The 19540-nt window shown below is 34.7% G+C and overlaps 3 protein-coding genes across 3 annotated transcripts in view; 1 reads left to right on the top strand and 2 right to left on the bottom strand.

Moving 5' to 3' along the window:
* Positions 1 to 2156: 2156 nt before the first annotated feature.
* On the bottom strand, positions 2157 to 5301 carry LOAG_05733 (hypothetical protein). Its single transcript, XM_020446955.1, has 6 exons — positions 5164 to 5301; positions 4903 to 4988; positions 4408 to 4584; positions 4007 to 4141; positions 3469 to 3666; positions 2157 to 2314 (listed from the first exon to the last, which is right to left on the bottom strand). Exons 1-6 carry the CDS (start codon positions 5281 to 5283, stop codon positions 2161 to 2163), a joined length of 870 nt encoding a protein of 289 aa, XP_020302764.1. The 5' UTR covers positions 5284 to 5301; the 3' UTR covers positions 2157 to 2160.
* A 690-nt stretch (positions 5302 to 5991) lies between these two features.
* On the bottom strand, positions 5992 to 7432 carry LOAG_05734 (hypothetical protein; the record flags this gene model as incomplete). Its single annotated transcript, XM_003141271.2, has 4 exons — positions 7326 to 7432; positions 7127 to 7245; positions 6573 to 6692; positions 5992 to 6228 (listed from the first exon to the last, which is right to left on the bottom strand). Exons 1-4 carry the CDS (start codon positions 7402 to 7404, stop codon positions 5992 to 5994), a joined length of 555 nt encoding a protein of 184 aa, XP_003141319.1. The 5' UTR covers positions 7405 to 7432.
* Positions 7433 to 7483: 51 nt separating this feature from the next.
* LOAG_16426 (UPF0378 protein) overlaps positions 7484 to 19540 on the top strand; it is a gene marked incomplete at its 3' end in the record, with an annotated part of 20143 nt that continues 8086 nt past the window's right edge. Inside the window, exons 1-30 of the mRNA XM_020449079.1 lie at positions 7484 to 7572; positions 8911 to 9025; positions 9377 to 9553; positions 9853 to 9982; positions 10210 to 10325; positions 10407 to 10594; positions 11016 to 11181; positions 11477 to 11621; positions 11819 to 11993; positions 12175 to 12320; positions 12746 to 12877; positions 13194 to 13277; positions 13555 to 13679; positions 13821 to 14013; positions 14164 to 14297; positions 14540 to 14665; positions 14756 to 14864; positions 14936 to 15097; positions 15330 to 15431; positions 15686 to 15839; positions 15941 to 16065; positions 16292 to 16368; positions 16619 to 16782; positions 17049 to 17156; positions 17490 to 17583; positions 17846 to 18018; positions 18262 to 18458; positions 18689 to 18838; positions 19088 to 19179; positions 19306 to 19453. Coding sequence (XP_020307450.1) covers positions 8970 to 9025; positions 9377 to 9553; positions 9853 to 9982; positions 10210 to 10325; positions 10407 to 10594; positions 11016 to 11181; positions 11477 to 11621; positions 11819 to 11993; positions 12175 to 12320; positions 12746 to 12877; positions 13194 to 13277; positions 13555 to 13679; positions 13821 to 14013; positions 14164 to 14297; positions 14540 to 14665; positions 14756 to 14864; positions 14936 to 15097; positions 15330 to 15431; positions 15686 to 15839; positions 15941 to 16065; positions 16292 to 16368; positions 16619 to 16782; positions 17049 to 17156; positions 17490 to 17583; positions 17846 to 18018; positions 18262 to 18458; positions 18689 to 18838; positions 19088 to 19179; positions 19306 to 19453 — 3948 coding nt within the window. The 5' untranslated portion in view covers positions 7484 to 7572; positions 8911 to 8969. The remainder of the gene's footprint in view (positions 7573 to 8910; positions 9026 to 9376; positions 9554 to 9852; positions 9983 to 10209; positions 10326 to 10406; positions 10595 to 11015; positions 11182 to 11476; positions 11622 to 11818; positions 11994 to 12174; positions 12321 to 12745; positions 12878 to 13193; positions 13278 to 13554; positions 13680 to 13820; positions 14014 to 14163; positions 14298 to 14539; positions 14666 to 14755; positions 14865 to 14935; positions 15098 to 15329; positions 15432 to 15685; positions 15840 to 15940; positions 16066 to 16291; positions 16369 to 16618; positions 16783 to 17048; positions 17157 to 17489; positions 17584 to 17845; positions 18019 to 18261; positions 18459 to 18688; positions 18839 to 19087; positions 19180 to 19305; positions 19454 to 19540) is intronic.

Below are 19540 nucleotides of genomic sequence, written 5' to 3' on the forward strand. Positions count from 1 at the left end.
GAATCGGAAAAGTGAAAGTCTTCCAGGATTCTGGAGCATGTCGAAATATAGATATGACATTGCGAGAAAGGTGTAGTAATAGGTTAGCAACCAAGCTTTAAATTATTTTCTTTCACCTTATCTAATTTAACCTCTGCTAATATTTTTATTTTGGTTTCCCCATTAGTTTTATGAAATAATCTCTCTCCTTCGTAACTTCAAATTGATCCAGACTTTGTCTATCTGATTATTAGAAGATATCAGTTCTCACTCATACAGTATCCACATTTGGATAGGTTTTAATGATACAAGCCAAGCTGTTCCGCATCTGCCTACATTTTTAGTGGCCATGTAGCTAAATTTCAGCCCTGCTGATCGTATAAAATTACAACCTAACCCAGAGATATCAACAGGAGACACGTCATCATTTAGAATCATTTTACAAGCACCAGACTACTTTTATCTCTTTTATCTCTCTCTCTCTCTTTTTCTGAAAGATCTTTATTTCAATTCTTATTGCTTCAGTATATTCACAAACACCCATCTCAGGAACCCTTTATATGGAGAACCCACAAATCACTATTTATGATTCTCATTTCGCATAATCAGCACAAATCCAATTCCCACTTTTATGGTCTACAAACTGATCAACAAATCATGGTTTAATCTATGATCTATAGGCGCTGACATCTGTTACTTCTCCTCATCTGATGAGAAATTTAAATTAAACAAAAGGAATGTTAAAGTCATTTCAATAAATGTTCGAATTTCTGTACACAAACAGTCAGTCAGGGACAATTTTTAGTTCCATCTTTTGACCACAGATAGAGACACTTGGGAAAATTACATAAACCTGGTAACCCATGCAATAAATAAGCAGAGTAAATTAGAGTCGAATCCATCTCTGTTCTTGCTTGCCGATCGCATCCTCAGTTAAAGAAAATGAAACAATAATCGAATTCCCTCAACTCAGATGTTCTCAGAGGACCTACCATTGCATTTAGGAAATCCCTTTCCTCACTTCATCGACACCTATTAATAAAACCCAATCAAGGACCCAAAAATAAGACCAGATCTATCCTGAAACTACCATTCTCCATCCATCCAACTGATTCTATAACCTAATTTCGCATTTCTAAAGTTCTTCATAGTATTCCTCTTGCTATATGAAAATCGTTTCCGAACTGTTTGGTGAGTCTGGTAAATTTTTTTGAAAAAATTTACTGTCATCAACATTGTAAAAATACAAGAGAGTAGTAGGTCAGCATAGAGAATTATTAAAAATCAACATAAGATGAAATGAAATCTGCAATACAACTGTAAAAAGCGCATAAAGTCTGGGAACAATATTCAAACTTCTTCCAAAATTACAATTCGAAAAATCAAACAGCACTGTCCCACCTCCCAATTGATTTTTTTTTCGATTTCCACAAAAATGATAATAACAGGTTCATGAATGACGGTGACGACAGCAAAAATCTTAATTTCAAAAATTTTCGAATTTCGTGACGGGATTTCAAATCCTTTCCAACAATTCTAAATCAAAACAAAATATCACTCAATGACCAAAATACAAAAGTTGAAACATAATCACATGGACAGCTAAATAAAATTCTGAGATTTCGAAGGAAAAATAGGCTATATGATAAGCGTAAGCTCATATAAATTCAAAATTACTATCACTTTAAATAATTTAAGGTTAATGTAACTTCTAAACATTTTAAAATATAGAGATTCACAAAATAATTTATGCAGTCACTTAATTATTCGCTAAATAAGAACTTTTTATTTAAAAAAAAAAAAACCAGTAAATTACTAGTAAGAATTATTATAATAGATTTATTCAGTGATTAAGATATCTGCAAAAGTTTTCATTCACAGTAAAGCCCATAATATATCCTAATAACATTTCAACTGTTAAAACGCACTTGCTGAACAATAAAATAATAAAGTGGAACAGAAAAATGAACGGAACGAAATCTATTTGTATAATCTACAACAAAAAAAACGCTTTGATAATGCAATACATACTGATGTCGCCTACCTTAATCTGTTAGACTCAATCAGTGGTAAAATTTTTAGATTTATATAAAACTTAATAATTTCCAAAATTAGCAATGTAAAAAAGTAAAGAAAAAAATAATCTGCAACACCAGTTTAACCATTGCAATTTGATATTGGTTAGTACAAACGAGTTGGCTGAGAAAGAAGCTGTACAATAGGGTAAGCTGTTCCTGTAGTACTGGTATTCACCGCATTAGCATAAAAATGTGATGCTCCCGTTGTTGAAGGATAAGTCACTGTTGCCGCTGAAGTCGATCCTAGTGATGAATTCCTGAAATATTAAAAAAGAAATGAATCTTGCCATGAATTAGCTTGAAATTTTTATGGCGCCGATACAACTGCGAAAAATCGTTTGCAAACGTTTAAGCGCAACGCCAAATAATGTTTTTGGGATGAAAGCCCGCGTCATACACTGGGACCATGTCGAAAACGTCAACTTGTATGAATTCGAAGGTATATAGATAACTTTAAACTTATGACAAAGTTCTCCTGTTAATTTGAATTATGAAATTTCGGTAAAATAAAGTAAGTCAATAGTAATCGGAAAATTCGCCATGGGCATCCTTAGTTTTTACGCGTAATACTACACTTCCTTATAACAAAAAACAGTCTAACGTTTTCAGTCAAATAGTTAGTAATTTGATGGAAGAGAAGCTGGAATTTATTCCCCAAAATTCCATTTTCTCCAAAATTTTATAAAATATGAGCACCCTCATAAGACGTACTTCTTCGAATGGTTTTTGTTGACTGTTTGAAACAAGTACAGGAAGTTACTGCGACTAACATAAAAACCTATATCATACAACCTAGTTAATCAACTGAAGAGATTTCGAAGCGATGATAATGAAAACCACCTGATATGACGGAAAATAAACATGAAATTAGCAAAAACGTTGGAAGCTGAATTCTCGATGTGCTCAGCAAGTTAATAAAACTTGACGTTCAACTTACTAATGGATAAGCATATGAAATCTTCGAAAATTTCTAAGCTCACATTAAATATTTCATCTGCATTTTATTATCCATTATTCAGCTAACCACAAAATGACAAGGAATAATCACGTTAGAGTACAGCAACCTTCCAAGTCTAACTTCTCAGGCACAGTAAAAACAACGCCCATTCACTCACATTTCGATAATCGAACCCTATCAAACAGTCGGAGTTGTTACAAAGTTCCTTCCCTATTTTTTGCATAAGTATCAGTTAGGCTCAGGCGTCTGCATATATTCTAACGGTATTATATCATATCATTACATTGTGGTTCAGTTGAAAAATAAATGAGTACTACTCATCTAGAATTTAGCTATGCGTCTGCGAAACGTTATTATTGTACTTGAACGAAGGTGAAACGTAACCTAACTCCTACTCCCTGTTTCCAAGTAACTATGAAATTTTATGGAAAATGTGAAAAATTTGGACAGAACTGTTGCACTGTATACTGTAGAGCCGTTGGCGGGGGAGTACTGTAAATATTGTTGTTAGCATATGGAGCCTGGAGCGGTGCAACTGATATTGACGGTAATGCATGGGCTCGAGCTTTCACTTCTTTCGTCAGTCGATCTCGAAAATAGAAATATTTCGTTCGTGACTCGATATACTGCTCATATAGTGGAAATAAGTCACTGAAAAATCGTTAAATGAACAAACAAAATTAAGAAAGTCGAAAATTTCAATTTTAAAATCAAAAATGTAGAAAACATGGGAAACCTAACGAGTGGTGATAAGTTGTAATTGCAAACAACCCAAAAAAGACCAACTGCAGCATCGAATGTCGACATAATCATTCTACTCGAAAGATTAAGGCCAATGTCACAAAATCCAGAACATTGGGAGGATAAACAAAATCCTTAGAAATTAGTCAGAAAAATCAGTAACTGATCTAGTTTTCAAAAAAAATGTTTTTGAACTCAGCCCGCAGAATGTTTCAGAGATCTTTTTCAGAACGAGATAACGAAACTTTACCTGTCTAAAGGTCGCGGTAATTCAGGGTCTGGATCAATCCGTGCTCCAGCAGCACCCGAACCTACAGCATATGCAAATGCACCGGGTGCATTAGCATCATGTCCTGGTAAATAAGATGGAGATTCTCCGGCAACGCTGCAAAAAAGTCGAAAAATGTCAAACATCTGGATAGTTGATAACAATATCAAAACAGATGATTTTTAACTTGTTTTTCATCTTCCTCAATTTTAACCACTTCTGGCTAGAAGTGTTTTGGGCGATAATTTGCATAGAGCTCAGAACCAATTTAAGTAATTTAAGTACTCAGAACCAATTTAAGCAATTTAAGCATTTGTAAGTAGTTAACTATCACAAACCCCTTTGGAAATACCGAGCAACTTAAAGATATCAAGAAAACATACACTCCATCCACAACGAAACGTTTCTGTTCTGGGCCACCCAAACAGCCTGCATTAGCTGCCCGTTTCAAATTAACATTTGCAGGATCGCTTGGACACTGCGGAGTTTTGTGGTCAACTGCTCCACATCGATAACAACGTTTATCCATTCCCGGTTCTTTTCGCAACTTCGACGTCGACCTATAAGAACTCCTTATGAACAAATTATTTTCTCTTCCTCATTGTCGAACATAAAAGGTTACTCCAACGAATTTGTATTCTAACCATATCGTTCTGTCTCGCACTTCTTGCATATGTTAATCAAAGACCAGCTAATCCAAACTAACAAAATATAGAAATTAACTAAATCAAATGAAACGGTTTTACACTTTATATTACAAAATTCCTCCAGGAAGTCTATAGAAAATCGCATCTGTTATATGACTCCATTACTAAAATGGAACACTTTATTGAATGAATAGCTCCAGAGATTTAGGAAACACAACACGGTAAAATAACCTTCGTATATTAATTGCTTTTCCTTCTAGAATGTAGCCATCCAACTTCTCAATAGCTGTTCGAGCATCGGACTCCTCCGGTACGTGCTAAAAAAGCATAAATGCATAGGAATCCTTTGAAATCAAGCACACATTTTATACTCCTTATGTGCGGCTTACAACTCCAATGTCCAAGTACTTACACGTACGCAGGGAAGGTCACATATTTTTTGCACCAAACTATCAAGCCATCTTTTGCAATTAAAATTTCTAAATAACGAACAACAAAAGCGTAATCCTTGATCACATCACATTCGTTAACTACAACGAATTGCGAAAAAAGCTGTCGAAGTCGCATTGAGTCAACGCCATCTGGTAAACCACCTACGAATAATTTCACCATGACTGAATTTCTGAAACTGCACTTGTGAATCTGTACCATCAAATTCTATTTGAATGGTCACTTTCCAAAACAGCATTAATACCAACTGTCTTGGGAAAGTTGATTACATGGTTGAATGACGATTCCTTCCTATGATACTGTTTTACCCCAAACTTTATAGACTCAAAATTGTCAGTATTTTTGGAAGTTTCATCCGTTTTCTCGGTTGAACGTTTAAACCAACTTAATTGTAATATTGTAGTCTCAACAAGTATAATCTCTTAACTTTTAGTCTAAAATTTGAGTAAATGAAATTGATAAAGGTATTTTCCAGTGATGGAAACATACATGAAAAACCACACAAGAAATTAGTAATAAATCGATTTAATGAAAAATTTCGATTTTCTGTAAGATATGGAGAAAACTATGCCAGAAAATACAGTACAATATATTGCATAATAAGAGAAAAAAAAGTGTAGCGATAAAAACCATTGCGCTCCACTCACGAAAAGTTCCGAACTATAACTGTAAGAATTTATATAAGAGTAGCAGTAACTAGATAGAACTTTTCTTACTTGATAATTTTTCTTTGCACTACATAAAACTTCCCTCACAGTACGTGGGTGGTTCACTAGAAAATAAATTTAAAACATCGATGGAAATGACAAACAAAGCAATTTTCTCAACAACGCCGTGTTTAATAAAAGATCTTCGAATATTTTCTTGGATTTAATGACTGGATTCATTTTGCTGCTGCTGCTGCTGACTGAATGATGTCGAAAAACGATCCTTCTCCTTAAGCAAATAGTTGGCCAGATATTCGATCGGATTTGGTGGACGTTCTTTGGCCAATGCACCCAAAGCTTGCAACAGAATTGGCACAACAGTCTGATCCAGATACTGGCGCGTCGGGATAGTGGTACTTGCCGTAGTCGCAGTATCACCACTTCCACTCTCCCCACCAGTCTAAATGATACAAAAAAAATCAAGAGTGTGAAGACAAAACTTGTTCTACACACTCTCGAAGTAGCAATGGTTCAGTAGAGTCGACACTCCGTGTCATGTAATTTTCAGGAGTTCTAATTACAGTAATAAGATAATGCATATAAAAAGAGATGAATGACTGGTTACACTTTTTTGAAAAATTGAGGCCTACTTCCAAAAAGCATGCTGACACATTTCTGTTATTTCGAAAAACGAAGTACTATAAATCCCCAACTGTTATAGTTCCTGTGACAAGAAGGAAAAGCATAAAAACTGTACGTATTGAAAAAAAAGAATGAAATAAAAAATAAGCCAAATCCATATACCTGAGGTGTATCTTTTTTTTCCGATTCTGCACTTGTTTCAGTGTTTTCGGAAGTAGCTGAAGGATGGGATAGGGCACTATCAACTGCTTTTGTTGTTTCCTCCTGAGCAGGTGTTTCTTCCTAAAACATGAACAAATTCAAATCCTGTCATCAATTTGAATTATAATGATAACCAACTGTAACCTTCCTCACTAACTGGTGGAATTTTACAAACTGTCGTTCAGGTCATCAAGCATTAGCAAGTGAAACTATCCGAATAAGGAAAGAAATAAGACTACTTGACTGAACACTAAGTGAAGAGTCAGTGTGGAAAGCTTTGAATGCTGAATGGAAGATTTTTGTATGGTATGAAGAAAGAGAGGTTGCGCTATCTTATTGAGATGCCTTATAGTCAGGAGCACTGAGAGCAACGTTGTTTATATGTCGTGTATTTGTTTGAGCCAAGAAATTACTGCAACATCAATTACTTAACACCATGCGCGAATCATACTTGCTTTCTGAAATAACCAATGAAAGTTCACTGAAATTTAAATTTCTAAATTTAAAATGACAACCTTTTTCGTTTCCTCAAGTTTCTGCTGTTGCATCTCCTCGACTTGATCTTTCATTTCTTCTGACTCAGCAGCAGGTGTCTCCGTCACTTCCATGGCAGACATTCTGAGACGTCGAACTGCTAAAATTATACGAAATGATCACTCAGCATGAAAATGTTGTCGAAGAGTATATATATTTACTAAAGCTTTGACACCTGACCTCTACGTACGTGAAGGTATCCAAGAGACACGGTCAATTTATCTACACCATCTAGGAGAAAAACCCGCACAACACCCATCAGTAAACCCACTGAAACCCTACTTCGGTGCCGACCCGAGATATTGGCCGCTATAAGAAATAATAGTAAATATTATGAAACGGTTCCGTCTCCCTTCACTTTATCTGGTTGTTTCATCCAAATGGCCTCGCTAGCCGAAAGTGTATTTGTGGGTTTATGTATTTCAAGGTATGTATTACTCAAAGTGTTCTGTATATTCGGGCATATAAGGATGTAAAAATTTGAAAGTTCCTCCAGGTTGTGCCACTGGTGATAGTCTTCTTTATAAAAAGCTCGTATTTCATCTGCATGCACCGATTTTGCCGATATGTTGGTTTTTCTGCCCTCTGTCTCAACCATCATGGCGAATATAACTTTTCATTTGGTGCACTAATGACGGATATAGTACTTTCCAATTTTAACTGTGGTACTTTCCTAAATTGATGACGTCCCCTATTTCCGCAGGTACAAATGAGGAAATATGAGCCCACACTAATGCGTTGAATTGAAAATTCCTCCCCCATTTTCTTCGGCCTTACTTTGCCACCTTTCTTCCACGTTAAGCAAACCTCTTTTAAAGGGATGCGATGAACATACTGATGTCATTAAATGGTATCAAATGTGTCCACAGTGAGCTATTTGAACAAACTTGAATTTTTTTTTGTGAGACTGATTGCAGATGTGACAACTAATGTTTGAAAAATCGATTTGCATAAACTCCATGACTATATGAGGAACAGAACTGAATGAAATACTGTTCTAAATCGAAATTGAAATGGAATCCAGATAATTTTTCCAAAAAAACCATTTATTAACTCTACCGTTACAAAGCATCCAACCACTGATCATTGCACTGATTTTCAAGAAATAATTTTTGTAATTCCATTTTCTTCTCTATAAATTGAAATATTTATTCAAATTTATTTTTTCAAGAACCCAAATTATCAAAATTTCAACCTTTTTCTTCGCAGGAGATTTGGCGCTTTGGGGACGAAATAATCAATGTAGGCAGTAAATTAAGGTTAAATATAAAATAAAACTGGGACTGGAAACAAGTCTGAGCTTATACATTATGAATCAGAATTTACATGACGTGAAGGCGAGAATGGTATCTGAGCTTTCGGGAATGGTATCTGAACTTCGGAAATGTGATTAATCGGTGCGAAACTATCTCGTCATCGATGGAATCGTGCATACTCTGTGATACACATGAATTATTGAATAGTGATGTCGCTTCAGACAAGTAACCAGAAGTATTAATAGAAAACTGATTGTTTAATAGTTTATGAATTTTTGAAGGGAAAGGTTGGAGGGAAAGGGGAACATTGTACAACTCACAGAATTTGTGCCATTCATACTTTCGGTCCGGATTTGGAGTTTTGATACTGAACAATTTAACAATCGGAAATCTTACTGCTGAGTAAATCCTAAAAACTGAACACCACTGCAGTTGCTGGTTTTAGTATTTGATAGAACAGTGTTTGTAGTGTTTTTCTCATTTGAGACATTTCATCATTTCAGTTTCAGTGTTAGATGAAGAATCAACACGACAGCGGATGTTACTGTACACCTAACAATAGGCAGATATGGAATTTTCGTACATTTCATGCTTATTGATATTTGTCATACTGCTTATATGGAGGTTTGTTTTGCACTCTTGTAGGATATGTAAGTATAGAATAGGTAAATAGTGTAAAATAATGCAGGATTATGTTAACTTACCAGGAAATAGATTCAGAAGTTTACGATTTTTATTGGTGAAAATGACAATTTTATTTTTCGAATCTAACCATCATATTGATCACTTTTTCGTTCGAGGGAATGTAATATGAAATAAGTGAGTTGGGATTAAAATATTCGCTGCCTTTGGTTCGCCGTTTTATATGATACATCAGTTTCACATTAATTTATAGGAAATCATACCATCTTTTGTAGGTCATTTAAGGACGAATTAGGTAAAAGTTCAAATTGTACAGGAATTATGAAAATTTAGATACCGAGGATGGTTGTTATCGTTGGCAGTAGCAAAAATTTGCCGTTGTCGTTCGGTACGTTTAGGCAGATGCGGTTTGTTTTATGTGGAGCATATTAGACTTTGCTTAATTGGTGGTGTCGTAATTGAAGTTGACGATTTTCGTTTAACAATCAGTTTCTTCAATACACATTATACGTGAGTTTCAGCACAACCAATAAAAAAATCTTGCAATATTACAGTTAAATCATAATTAAGTAGTCTACAAGCATTATCAATAAGACTGATTAATGTGCGCAGAAAGAATATATAGTTCGATCGTTATGTGTCAGTGTGTTAGAAGGTTTTATAACCACAGCGATAAATATGGTCTCACCAGAGAGCCATCCGAATAATGTTGGAAAAAATGAGCCTTTTAAGTCAAGCAAGACACCATCTTAAAAAAGGGCCTTTCACACTTTGTTTTGATAAGCTTTTATTTGAGTCAACAATTTTAGGAAGCCGTTCATAATCACGATTAGTGATATCCGTATTGAAGGTGAATGTAATGAACAGTTGTCCTTGTCACCAACCTGTAAGAAGCGATACAATCATAAGGATTTCGAAAGATATCTTCATTGGCTACAAGTACGTTTCCTTCTGTTATTCGTCCTGCCGTTTCCGCTTTTTAGGCGGCCATTTCAGTTCTAGAACTAGATTACTGTTTGTCCACAAGTCAGCGCTATAGCGTGTTTGCAATTATTGCTAACAGTTAGGCCCTTCGATTTCATATGACGATATTTACTTTTGGTAAGCTGTGAATTATGAGCAACTTATAAAGATTTCACTTTATTTTTCGCCTTAAGCTTTTTTAGTACACAAGTACAATAATTCGTACTGCGCGTGTTGTATTTCTTGGTGTGGCTCCCGGATCTTTGTTGCATTCGACCTTTCAGCAACTACAATTTGATGGATATCGAGATCGTGAAGGGTGAATTTTCAGAAAATTTGCATGCATTGGCAGAATATTTAGATAATGTTTACACCGAAGGAATATTTTTCCGCATTTCAGGATGCAGATTGAACTTTCTTGTAAACTGTTGCAAGCAAAATTGTTCAATCGTGGAGCAGCTCAGAATACTGCGCCTTTACTTGTACTTTCATTAGGGTTATCAGTTTGTTGCAACGTACCTTTGGGTGCTTTGAAATTGAAACGACTTGTTTCCCGCATTACTGATCCTCAGCTTATTCTTTCGGATGGTTAGTTATACTGTGACCACAAATTCAGTTTTAGTCAAAGTTTTCAAAATGTTGTGATCTGGAAACTTTCGAAGAAATTTATGTTCATGAGGAAATGTGAGACGTTGTCATTCGTTTAAATCAACTTGGCCTGTTTGAGCACCGTTCCTTTAGTGGCAAAAAAAAAAAAAAAAAAGAAAACACACAAACAGCGCATCAAAAATGTGAAATGAGGCCATATCACATCAAATCATTTTTTCTACTTTCTTTATTAGCGTTTGCTCTTTCTTATTATTTGCAGTCCTGCGACTGGAAATAATACGAGATGATAGATGCATTTAGTGCATTATGAAATCCTGCTTTTTTGAATGCCTGTTTTTATTGAGGTGCAAAACCGTGACGAAAATTTGGGAGTAGTAATGTTATAAGTGAAATATTTCAGGCCTTTTGGAATACTTTCATGACCATTCAGTACATCAGAAGACGAAAAGCACATCAGATCAATTTGTTACTTCCTTTGACATTGAAAGCCTTCTGAATATAAGTTTAAATTTGGATATCGAAAATCTAGTGTTGAGATACACGGCCAAAATGGATTATTCAGAAATGTATATTGTTTCATACTAATTCATTAGTATCGTTAGTCATCTTTTGACTATTTTAACGTAACTTTAGAAGTTCTCAACATGCAAATTGGTTTCTATTATTATTTTTCCAGGAGGAATTATAGAATGAATTGTCACATGTTTCCCTAATATCTACTGAATAATGGAATGAGTATTAATTGCTCAAGTTAGTAGTAGTTTGTTTATTTACTGAAGGTAACATAAGACTCTGGAGCAAAAGGTTTGGTGTAAATGCAATCACTTTTATAATAAAAGCATTAACAGTGTGATGATTCAGGCGTACCGTTGCTGCAAGGTTAAATGTAGTATCAGTATCGACAGAAGATAACCAACGATTTGCTATTGCTTTAACTGGGATCAATGTAGATGATCACACGCGCGAGACGTTATTTAGTTGCAATGAATTCAATGCTAAACTGAATGTTTGTTCGTTTCTTGTTTTGATACCTTGAATATTATGAGTTAAGTGGTACCAAGACTACCTGGTTCATAATATATTGATGCCGATATCATGTAGCTTTTGCAGCCGTAGCATTTTACGTTCCATATAAATTTTCCACAAGGGACCATAATTTTTTTTAAACGTTAGGTTTGATTCGAATTTCATTTTTCACTACAGCGGGCACTGGATAGTCCAGGAAGTCTGTTTGCTGATATGAAAATATTCAATCCCTATTTTATCACGAATCAGAAGGCTATTGTTGATTGGACCGAGTATTATCATAATATTGGGCAGCGAATTTCGACCTCTGCTGAAGGTCATTTCGATGATGATTTTTCAACTGCATCTATAGGTAAGCTTAATGTATCGTAAGAGGTTTCCTTTTTTTCCAGGAACAAATTCAAATACTCAAGTGTTTAATCGTGGTGATAAGACTAGTTCAAAACCTCAAGCATCAATACTCAATCGATGGTAGAAGAATTTTTTAAAGTCTTCAGTGACTTGTACCTAAATTAGTATTCCAAACCTTTTAGATTTATACGCAGTACCGACGGAAATAAAACGGTTCTGTTGGGAATCCTTATCAGTAGAAGTAAGTTCATTTCACTGCCGTTTAATGCTCTCCAATGGACAAGAAATCGACGCCGGCTTGGAACTAGGGACATTTTGCGTTAGCGATGTAAGTCTGAATGCCATTCATAACCTGTTATTTGCTTAATTTGATCGCCAAATACATCTAAAAACATTACCGAAGTGCTTTTCCATATCTACACTGCTCGGGATCTAACCCCCCCCCCCCTCTGCTGTCTTTTAGAAAGGATTAAGAGAAATATCCTAAGCTTTTTAGCATCATGTAATTTAAAATAAGATAGTTTTAAACATTAAAGATAGGAATAAGACAACCTTAGGTGCAAGAAAATAATGGAATTTTGACAACAGACTTTTACAAAAATATTTTCTGGCAACTAAAAAGATGGTGTCAGAATTCAATACATTTGTGATAGAATTGAGGTTCTGAATTTGGAATTATTGTCAGATAAGTGGGCTTTCTATGAAATTTTTATAGAACTGCCATTTTTTCGTATTTAGATATCTCACTTCCAGAATTTTGCATCTGCTGAAATTGGTTTAGAATCAGTTTGGATTCGACAAGGAAATTTTTTCGCTAACCATTTCGGTTCTCGTTTTTGCCATCTTTGGGGTACCACGTTAATTATCGGAGCTTTATTAACTCAGGTATTATTTTTATTTTGTTGGAATATTTTTCAAATACATTAGTTTTTAACATCAACATGTTGAACGGCTTCTACATATTAATGGACAAATGCTGCTAAAGTTCCAAATGAATGATTGCATGAAAACATTGTTCTGCATGAAAAATTCAGTTGAACAAAATAGTAATTAGCTGGCAAAAAGAGTAGAAATTTTGTGGTGCCAAAATCTAAGGAATGATGGGTTATTAAGTTCACATCCATTGGTTCTTATGAACCAAAATATAAATTTTGGATTGTGGGCTTTTTGGAGCTGTATGTTCTGTCGTATTCTATTGTAGTACTTCCGAAGTAATGAAACAAGAAGATTGCTGGTCAAGTTGGTTGAATGTCAAATAGAATATGAGGAAGAACTCACCCGGCAGGTATTTTTAAGAATTGCTGCAACTGTATGAAATAATGTAATATAGAAACACTTTTGCACCCTATTACGACGATAAAAGAAGTTAGTTGTTGTAGGAATGGAATTTAGTGTGTGTAACGTTCCAGCGTTATTGGAATTGAAAACATTAGGATTTTCTTATGTTACGGATTTACCATTAGAAGTTTTGATCGATTATGAGAAACTACTTTCTAGTGCTCGTACATTTAATAGTCATTTCAAGTAACTGATTCTATCATTTATGTGATTAAATATGACAGATGGCTTCATTCTTATCATCTCTTCTGTGTAGCGGCACGTCATCACCAACATGCAGCACATCATATGCATTTCAACCCTATCCACCTCCTCAAGTTGTTTCTACAGTACAAATATCTGTAGAGAAGTATGCTTTTTTTTAAATGTATCATCCCCTTGTTTTTCTATAAAACCATTAGAATTATATGGAAACAGTCTTGTATAGTTTTTTTCTGATATTATAATTAACTTTTTCTTTTACTTCGCAGAAATCTTTTCATATTTTCAGTATCGTCTTTTTCATTCTGGCTCGGCATTCATTATATCTGATTCTATCTATTGAACAGCTGCGTCTGGATGCCTTGCCTACCTCAACGACATTTTCAATGCTTGCACTGAATTCCAAGATACTTCAGGGCATCGTGACAAATGAGAAATTCATTTCTTGGGATGACTCAGCACAAATAAAATCGAAACATATTGTGGTATTTCTTCTTCTTCAATTTAGTTCGTTTGTTTTCTTCAGTTTCGATGATTTAAAGATTCGATAATTTGGAGATTCTGAAATCACAATTTGACTCTTATCTCGGTTGTCATTATTATTTCATCATTCCAATTTCTACAATGTCAAGTGTGGAAGCAGTGATCGCTTGATGATGCGACTTTCTCGGTTACCGTCATCTTGGGAATGGGTTCTGCTAGCTGAATCACCTGTGAATTTGGTTTGGAGCACTACTGTGCACATCATTTTTCTGGAAGCTTTCCGGTAGGTTTTCGTTTTCAACTTCGGCCTGTTCCGTGGTATTGTAAGATTTCAGTACTTTTACAAAACAGCGGTATTGATCTCATTCTTGTATTAATTTGATATAAACTAAAGAAATTGTGTGCTTTTGAGTTAATGTATTAAAAAACAAACGAAATCGGTCGCTATGTAGGACTTTGTTTTGCAGGTTTAATCATAAGTTAACTCTTCCCTGAACATTACTTTTTTCTACCTTTTTTTTCCAGAAGCTTGAAGCAGATTTCGAGTCTTTTTGGACAGAAAACATCTTCTGAAGCATCTCAGCTATTTCATTTCAGTATCGAAACATCCAGTCCTATAATAATCGAATTTCATTTACCGCGATCTCATGTGTAAGTAATATTCTAGGATTCCATCATTTTCTAATCTCCCACAGCACGGAATTAGTTTCTTCAGTATTATGAAAATTTTTATTTATAAAGGATGTGTTGGGAAGTGCCATCGCTACACATACGATGCATGGATCACAAAATAATCGAAATATCACACTTCACTGCTTCCTTAGATTGTCATCCTATCCTTACGATTGAGGTAACAATCTTTAAAAGACTGTTGAAATTAATTGTTTTTAACTTCAGCAGATAGTGATAATATTGTTACAGAAGTTTTGTGTCGAGAAACAAGCATTCGATGCAGGAATGGATTTAGGCAGAAATGAATTTAAGAATCTGAAAAACCGAACCAATAAACTTTGGATATGGTCTGCCGATGCGGTGGCATTCGTCTTTCCATATGATTATAATTTCGCAGCAGGTTATGATGAGGTCTGTTTAGTAAATTTTTTCATTGATCTGCGATATCCGCTTATCGAAAATCTTCCCACAAGTTGTTCATGAAGGCCATATCATAATACAACTAGTTCATCATTAGAAACATGTTGCATAAAATTTTACCGAGTAGACATGATGATTTATATGCTATCAAACAAATTGTAGCTGCTATTTATTTCTTATTTTTTATATTTGTGAAAATATTCAAATTATAAACGGTTTTCAGATAATTAACGCGTGGAAATGGATAAAATTAGTGCATGAATGGAAGAGAAAACCGTTTACTGCTGAATCTCCACTTCCATCTGATTTACGATTCTCAGTTAAAGTAAGCTAATACTGTGAAGCAATTTGGGAGATTAGTATGGTTTAGATTAGAGCTCGAAAATGCTTAGATGGAATTATGCGTAAATCGTTATAACAATCTGTTTGAGCTTATTAGATGCACTAGAAAACGCAAAGAAAAAAGATGGCGGAACTGGCATATAACATAAAATCGATGGATGCTTTTTCATGGCTTTTTGTCTCATTAATCTTGCTTGTCTTGCCTGATAAGCATGCATTGTTCTGCGCAGTTTGCAGAGTGCTTCATTACAAATTAATGATGACCCATTTGAAGTACAACTTCAAAATAATTACGAGCTGATGGTTGATGAAGTATATGAATGCGAACGTCGACGTCAAATGCTGAACCAGAAATTGGAGCAGCTCCAGAAAACGCGTCCTTTTCTATCTCGTTAGTAAATTTTTCCTTCAGCAGCATTAATTGCTGTTAAATTAGAATTTAATGTCGATGAGTCGTCGCTCAAAAGCTATACTTTTATCCTATTGTTGCAGAATCAAAGGCAGATGAATTGCATCGATCATTAATTAAGAAAAATGCGGAAATTTATATTGAAAGGTCCAAAAAGTTGCCGAGTTCCAGAAAGCATCTTTATTTATGGTCAATTACAAATCTTGAGGTGATTTTATCTGAAACAATTTTCTGCTTCTTTGAAATAATTTTTTTAAGTATCTTCCTTTAAATTTAGTACCAAGAATAGTGCAGACTTGAAATTCTGCCTGAGTTATGAATTAGTAAACTAAAAAAAAAACTAAAAATTTAAATTCTCAGTTCAGTTATGTATTTTAGAAGGAAAAAATTTTACTTTAGGCAGTAGCTTTCTAACACATCTTAAAATCATTTAGATTCGTGCATATGCTGATATGACTTTACACGGGAAAGAAAATGTGGTTAACCATCTGAAAACTTTCAATGCTGAATCGTGAGTTTTGTCCTCTGTATGTAAAACAAGCATAGTAACGAGGTGATTGCTGTCTCAATTTAACTTGGTAGGATGGAGCTTGAGGTACTAGTAGACTCGTTTATTATAGCTATAATAAATTCCGCCTTATAATACACTTAAAAAATTCACTTTTTTTTCGCTTACCTTGAACAAATTTATAATGGATATCGGTTAGTTGTCTTCTTTGACATTTTTTAAAATAATGTCCCTTAGTTTTGGAAATTTTTAGGCCATTCCCAGCTGAAGGGATGGAATTCAATACACTATGGGCACGTGCTGTTGAAATGGATTGTGACGATTGGATAATGCAATTCCGGGATTATCCGTTGCCATATGTCTTGATGAAAGATGCACATTTTTGGGGGCATCTAATAGGAAGTGAACAACTCACAGGCAAGTTTTGCGGGAAGTAGGAGTTTGTATTGGTTCGGAAAGCGGAGAGAATAGAGAGGTTATTAATGATTAATAACGCAAATTAACATGTTAAGCTGCTAACCGTACTTTTTTTCACAAAGCTTTATGTGATTATTATGTTACGAAAATAATACTTTCAACCTGTCGAATATCACTGCGAAGTATGATGGTTTGGCAACTAGCGCAAGTACTTTTCTTTTTCTTTATTTTCTTACAAACAGTAGTAATTTATCGTCATCCTTCAGGGCCACGTTCAATACGGACAAATACAGTAACATTGCCACAACCTTGGGGGCAATATACCATTGAGCGAAACATGTGCCCTTTGAAATATTATTATGATCTCTCATGCGGTTTGTCCCTCTTTTTGATAACAGTAAATAGAAGTATGACAGTTGCCAATAATTGATCAAATAGTTGAATATACCGACCTTAAATTCATATGAATATAAATTAATATTGTTACTATTCCAACATTTTCCCCTTAGTTGATGCTAGGGATGGTTTCTGTGCACGCTTCACATTATCTGACCGTTGCTGTGGTCAAAAATCATAAAATAAGTTGACGAATCATTTTTTAACCGACAAGGAGATATAGGCTGATTAAAAAATGAGATATAGGCCTATAGACTGATTAAAAAATCTTAATCAGTTGATTAGAAATATTTGAAATTAGTTACTTGTAGAGATCAAAGAACTTAATTGCACTTATGGACCTTGCTGGGAACCGTGCTTATCAATGATTAGTCTTTGTTGGAATAATGTCAGTTCGCCGTCAAGGTATCTTGATTTCTCTTTTTTTATTCGCTGTCGTAAAGCAAAAATCCACTGTGTCATAGAATTTTTCTGGACACTTTGGAATTTTCATAGAAAGATTAGGTTGACGTAGCTTAAGAGATATAACAGTAGTGTCACAAATTTGGAAGGATGCGTTATACAGATCATACTGTCACAAAGTCGCATGATGCGCTTTTATCACGATTTATCCAATCACATCATCATGAAATGATGAAATCATATTTGTCACTGTCTCTTATTCTAGGGATCCAAGCCCACCATTGCCTTTTTGGGACAAAATCCGGCTGCTTTTACACGGCCGTTTTTCTATGCTTTGTCAAAATTTGGTCACATCAATACTCGCATCCACGGATCCATACAATTCTACTGAACTGGTTGAGATATGCTGGAGAGAATTTGGATTTGACTGGATTACAGGTAAACAACAATTCCTAAACACAGTTTTTTATTGTGTTAAGTTGCTTTCTGAAAGGAACTTAAATTTATCATAGACACGTGCACGCAGATTGATCTTGAACTTCATAAATCGTGTAAGTGCTTCACAGTCTAAGCAGTGGTAACTGTAAAATGATTTTGTTCCATTCGATGAAAACCAGCAATTGCCACTTTAGTCATGTAATTTAACTTACGATTACTTGGCACCTATATTATGTATTTCAGATCAGTTTTGTGTACAAACGGATATGGATGCGTTCGTACGTACGGCATCGAAATATGATGAAAGTCGTGTTTTGCATTTACCAGGATTTAAATTCAGCGTGAAGATGGACTGGGCATGTATTGGGGACTCACACGATCATCACAGTGCTCAGCCATGCGCTCCCGATAAGCTTCCTGAATACTCGTCTACGAATTTAGTAACGTTCCAGTTCTTTTTCTTTTTTCAGTTTAGGGCATTCAGAATTTTGGTTCAAGAGAAATATTTGTAATTTTTTTTTGCGTAGTTACACTTTCGCGTGCTTGTGTATTTATTTCATGATAAAGTTTTAACCGCTGGTTACATTGTTAAAAAGACATAATTCAATAAGTTGTAGTTTTAGTACATTTCATGTCATGACGATTTCATTTTAGAACAGACCTATTGCAGGAACATGATTCTTATCGCGCATTTCGTTCAACACACCTCGATTTAGTCTTCACTTTAGAAGTGAAACAACCGGACAATACAGTTACCAATAGCCATTGTCCGCAGATTTTGCTTTATGCCAATATTTTTCGATGGCTGGAGTTCCTCAAAGTAGTTTTGCATTTTCATTATGTATGCCTACCGAAATAGATAAGATTATAATCTGTTAGTTGCGAACCAATTGATTTATGCAGGTTTCTTTTTTGGGTGGTTCTTGTGATTACTCCGTCATTACTGATAAGTTTATTTGTTCATGGAAGTCCAGTGAAATATGAAACAACATTTAAGCACCTTAAAAGGTATCATCTTCAAATATTTTTCTTTGTACAATTTGTGATGAAGTTTTAGTTTACAATTTAGAATACGATGACAACAGTTAATAGACCAGTAAAGCGTGGTCGACTATTCGGTGGAGACAAAACTAAAAAAAGTCAACTCAGTCGACATTTAAAGTAATTGTTTCGTAATCTAAGCTGATCGGATTCCGCGATTTTTTTTTTTTTTTGTTTGCTAATCAGGAATTTAAAGTTGTTAAGATGATGAAAACTTTTGCTTTGAAACTCACCTTAATATTTTAGGCACATTCAACTAAATGTTACACTTCCACGTTTTCTGATCACTTATTGGATGTCGTACTCTTCATCGCATGGTCTGCGGATGATTAGTGAAAGTTTACATTTAACCTCATCGTTAGAACTTCACATTTTGCAAAATGGCGAGCAAAAGGTCAATTTGTTTACTTTTTTTTTCATATATATATATATATATATGCATATATATATATATACATATATATATATATATATATATATA

This window comes from Loa loa, assembly GCF_000183805.2.
Source record: "Loa loa unplaced genomic scaffold supercont3.3, whole genome shotgun sequence".
Taxonomy (NCBI): domain Eukaryota; kingdom Metazoa; phylum Nematoda; class Chromadorea; order Rhabditida; family Onchocercidae; genus Loa; species Loa loa.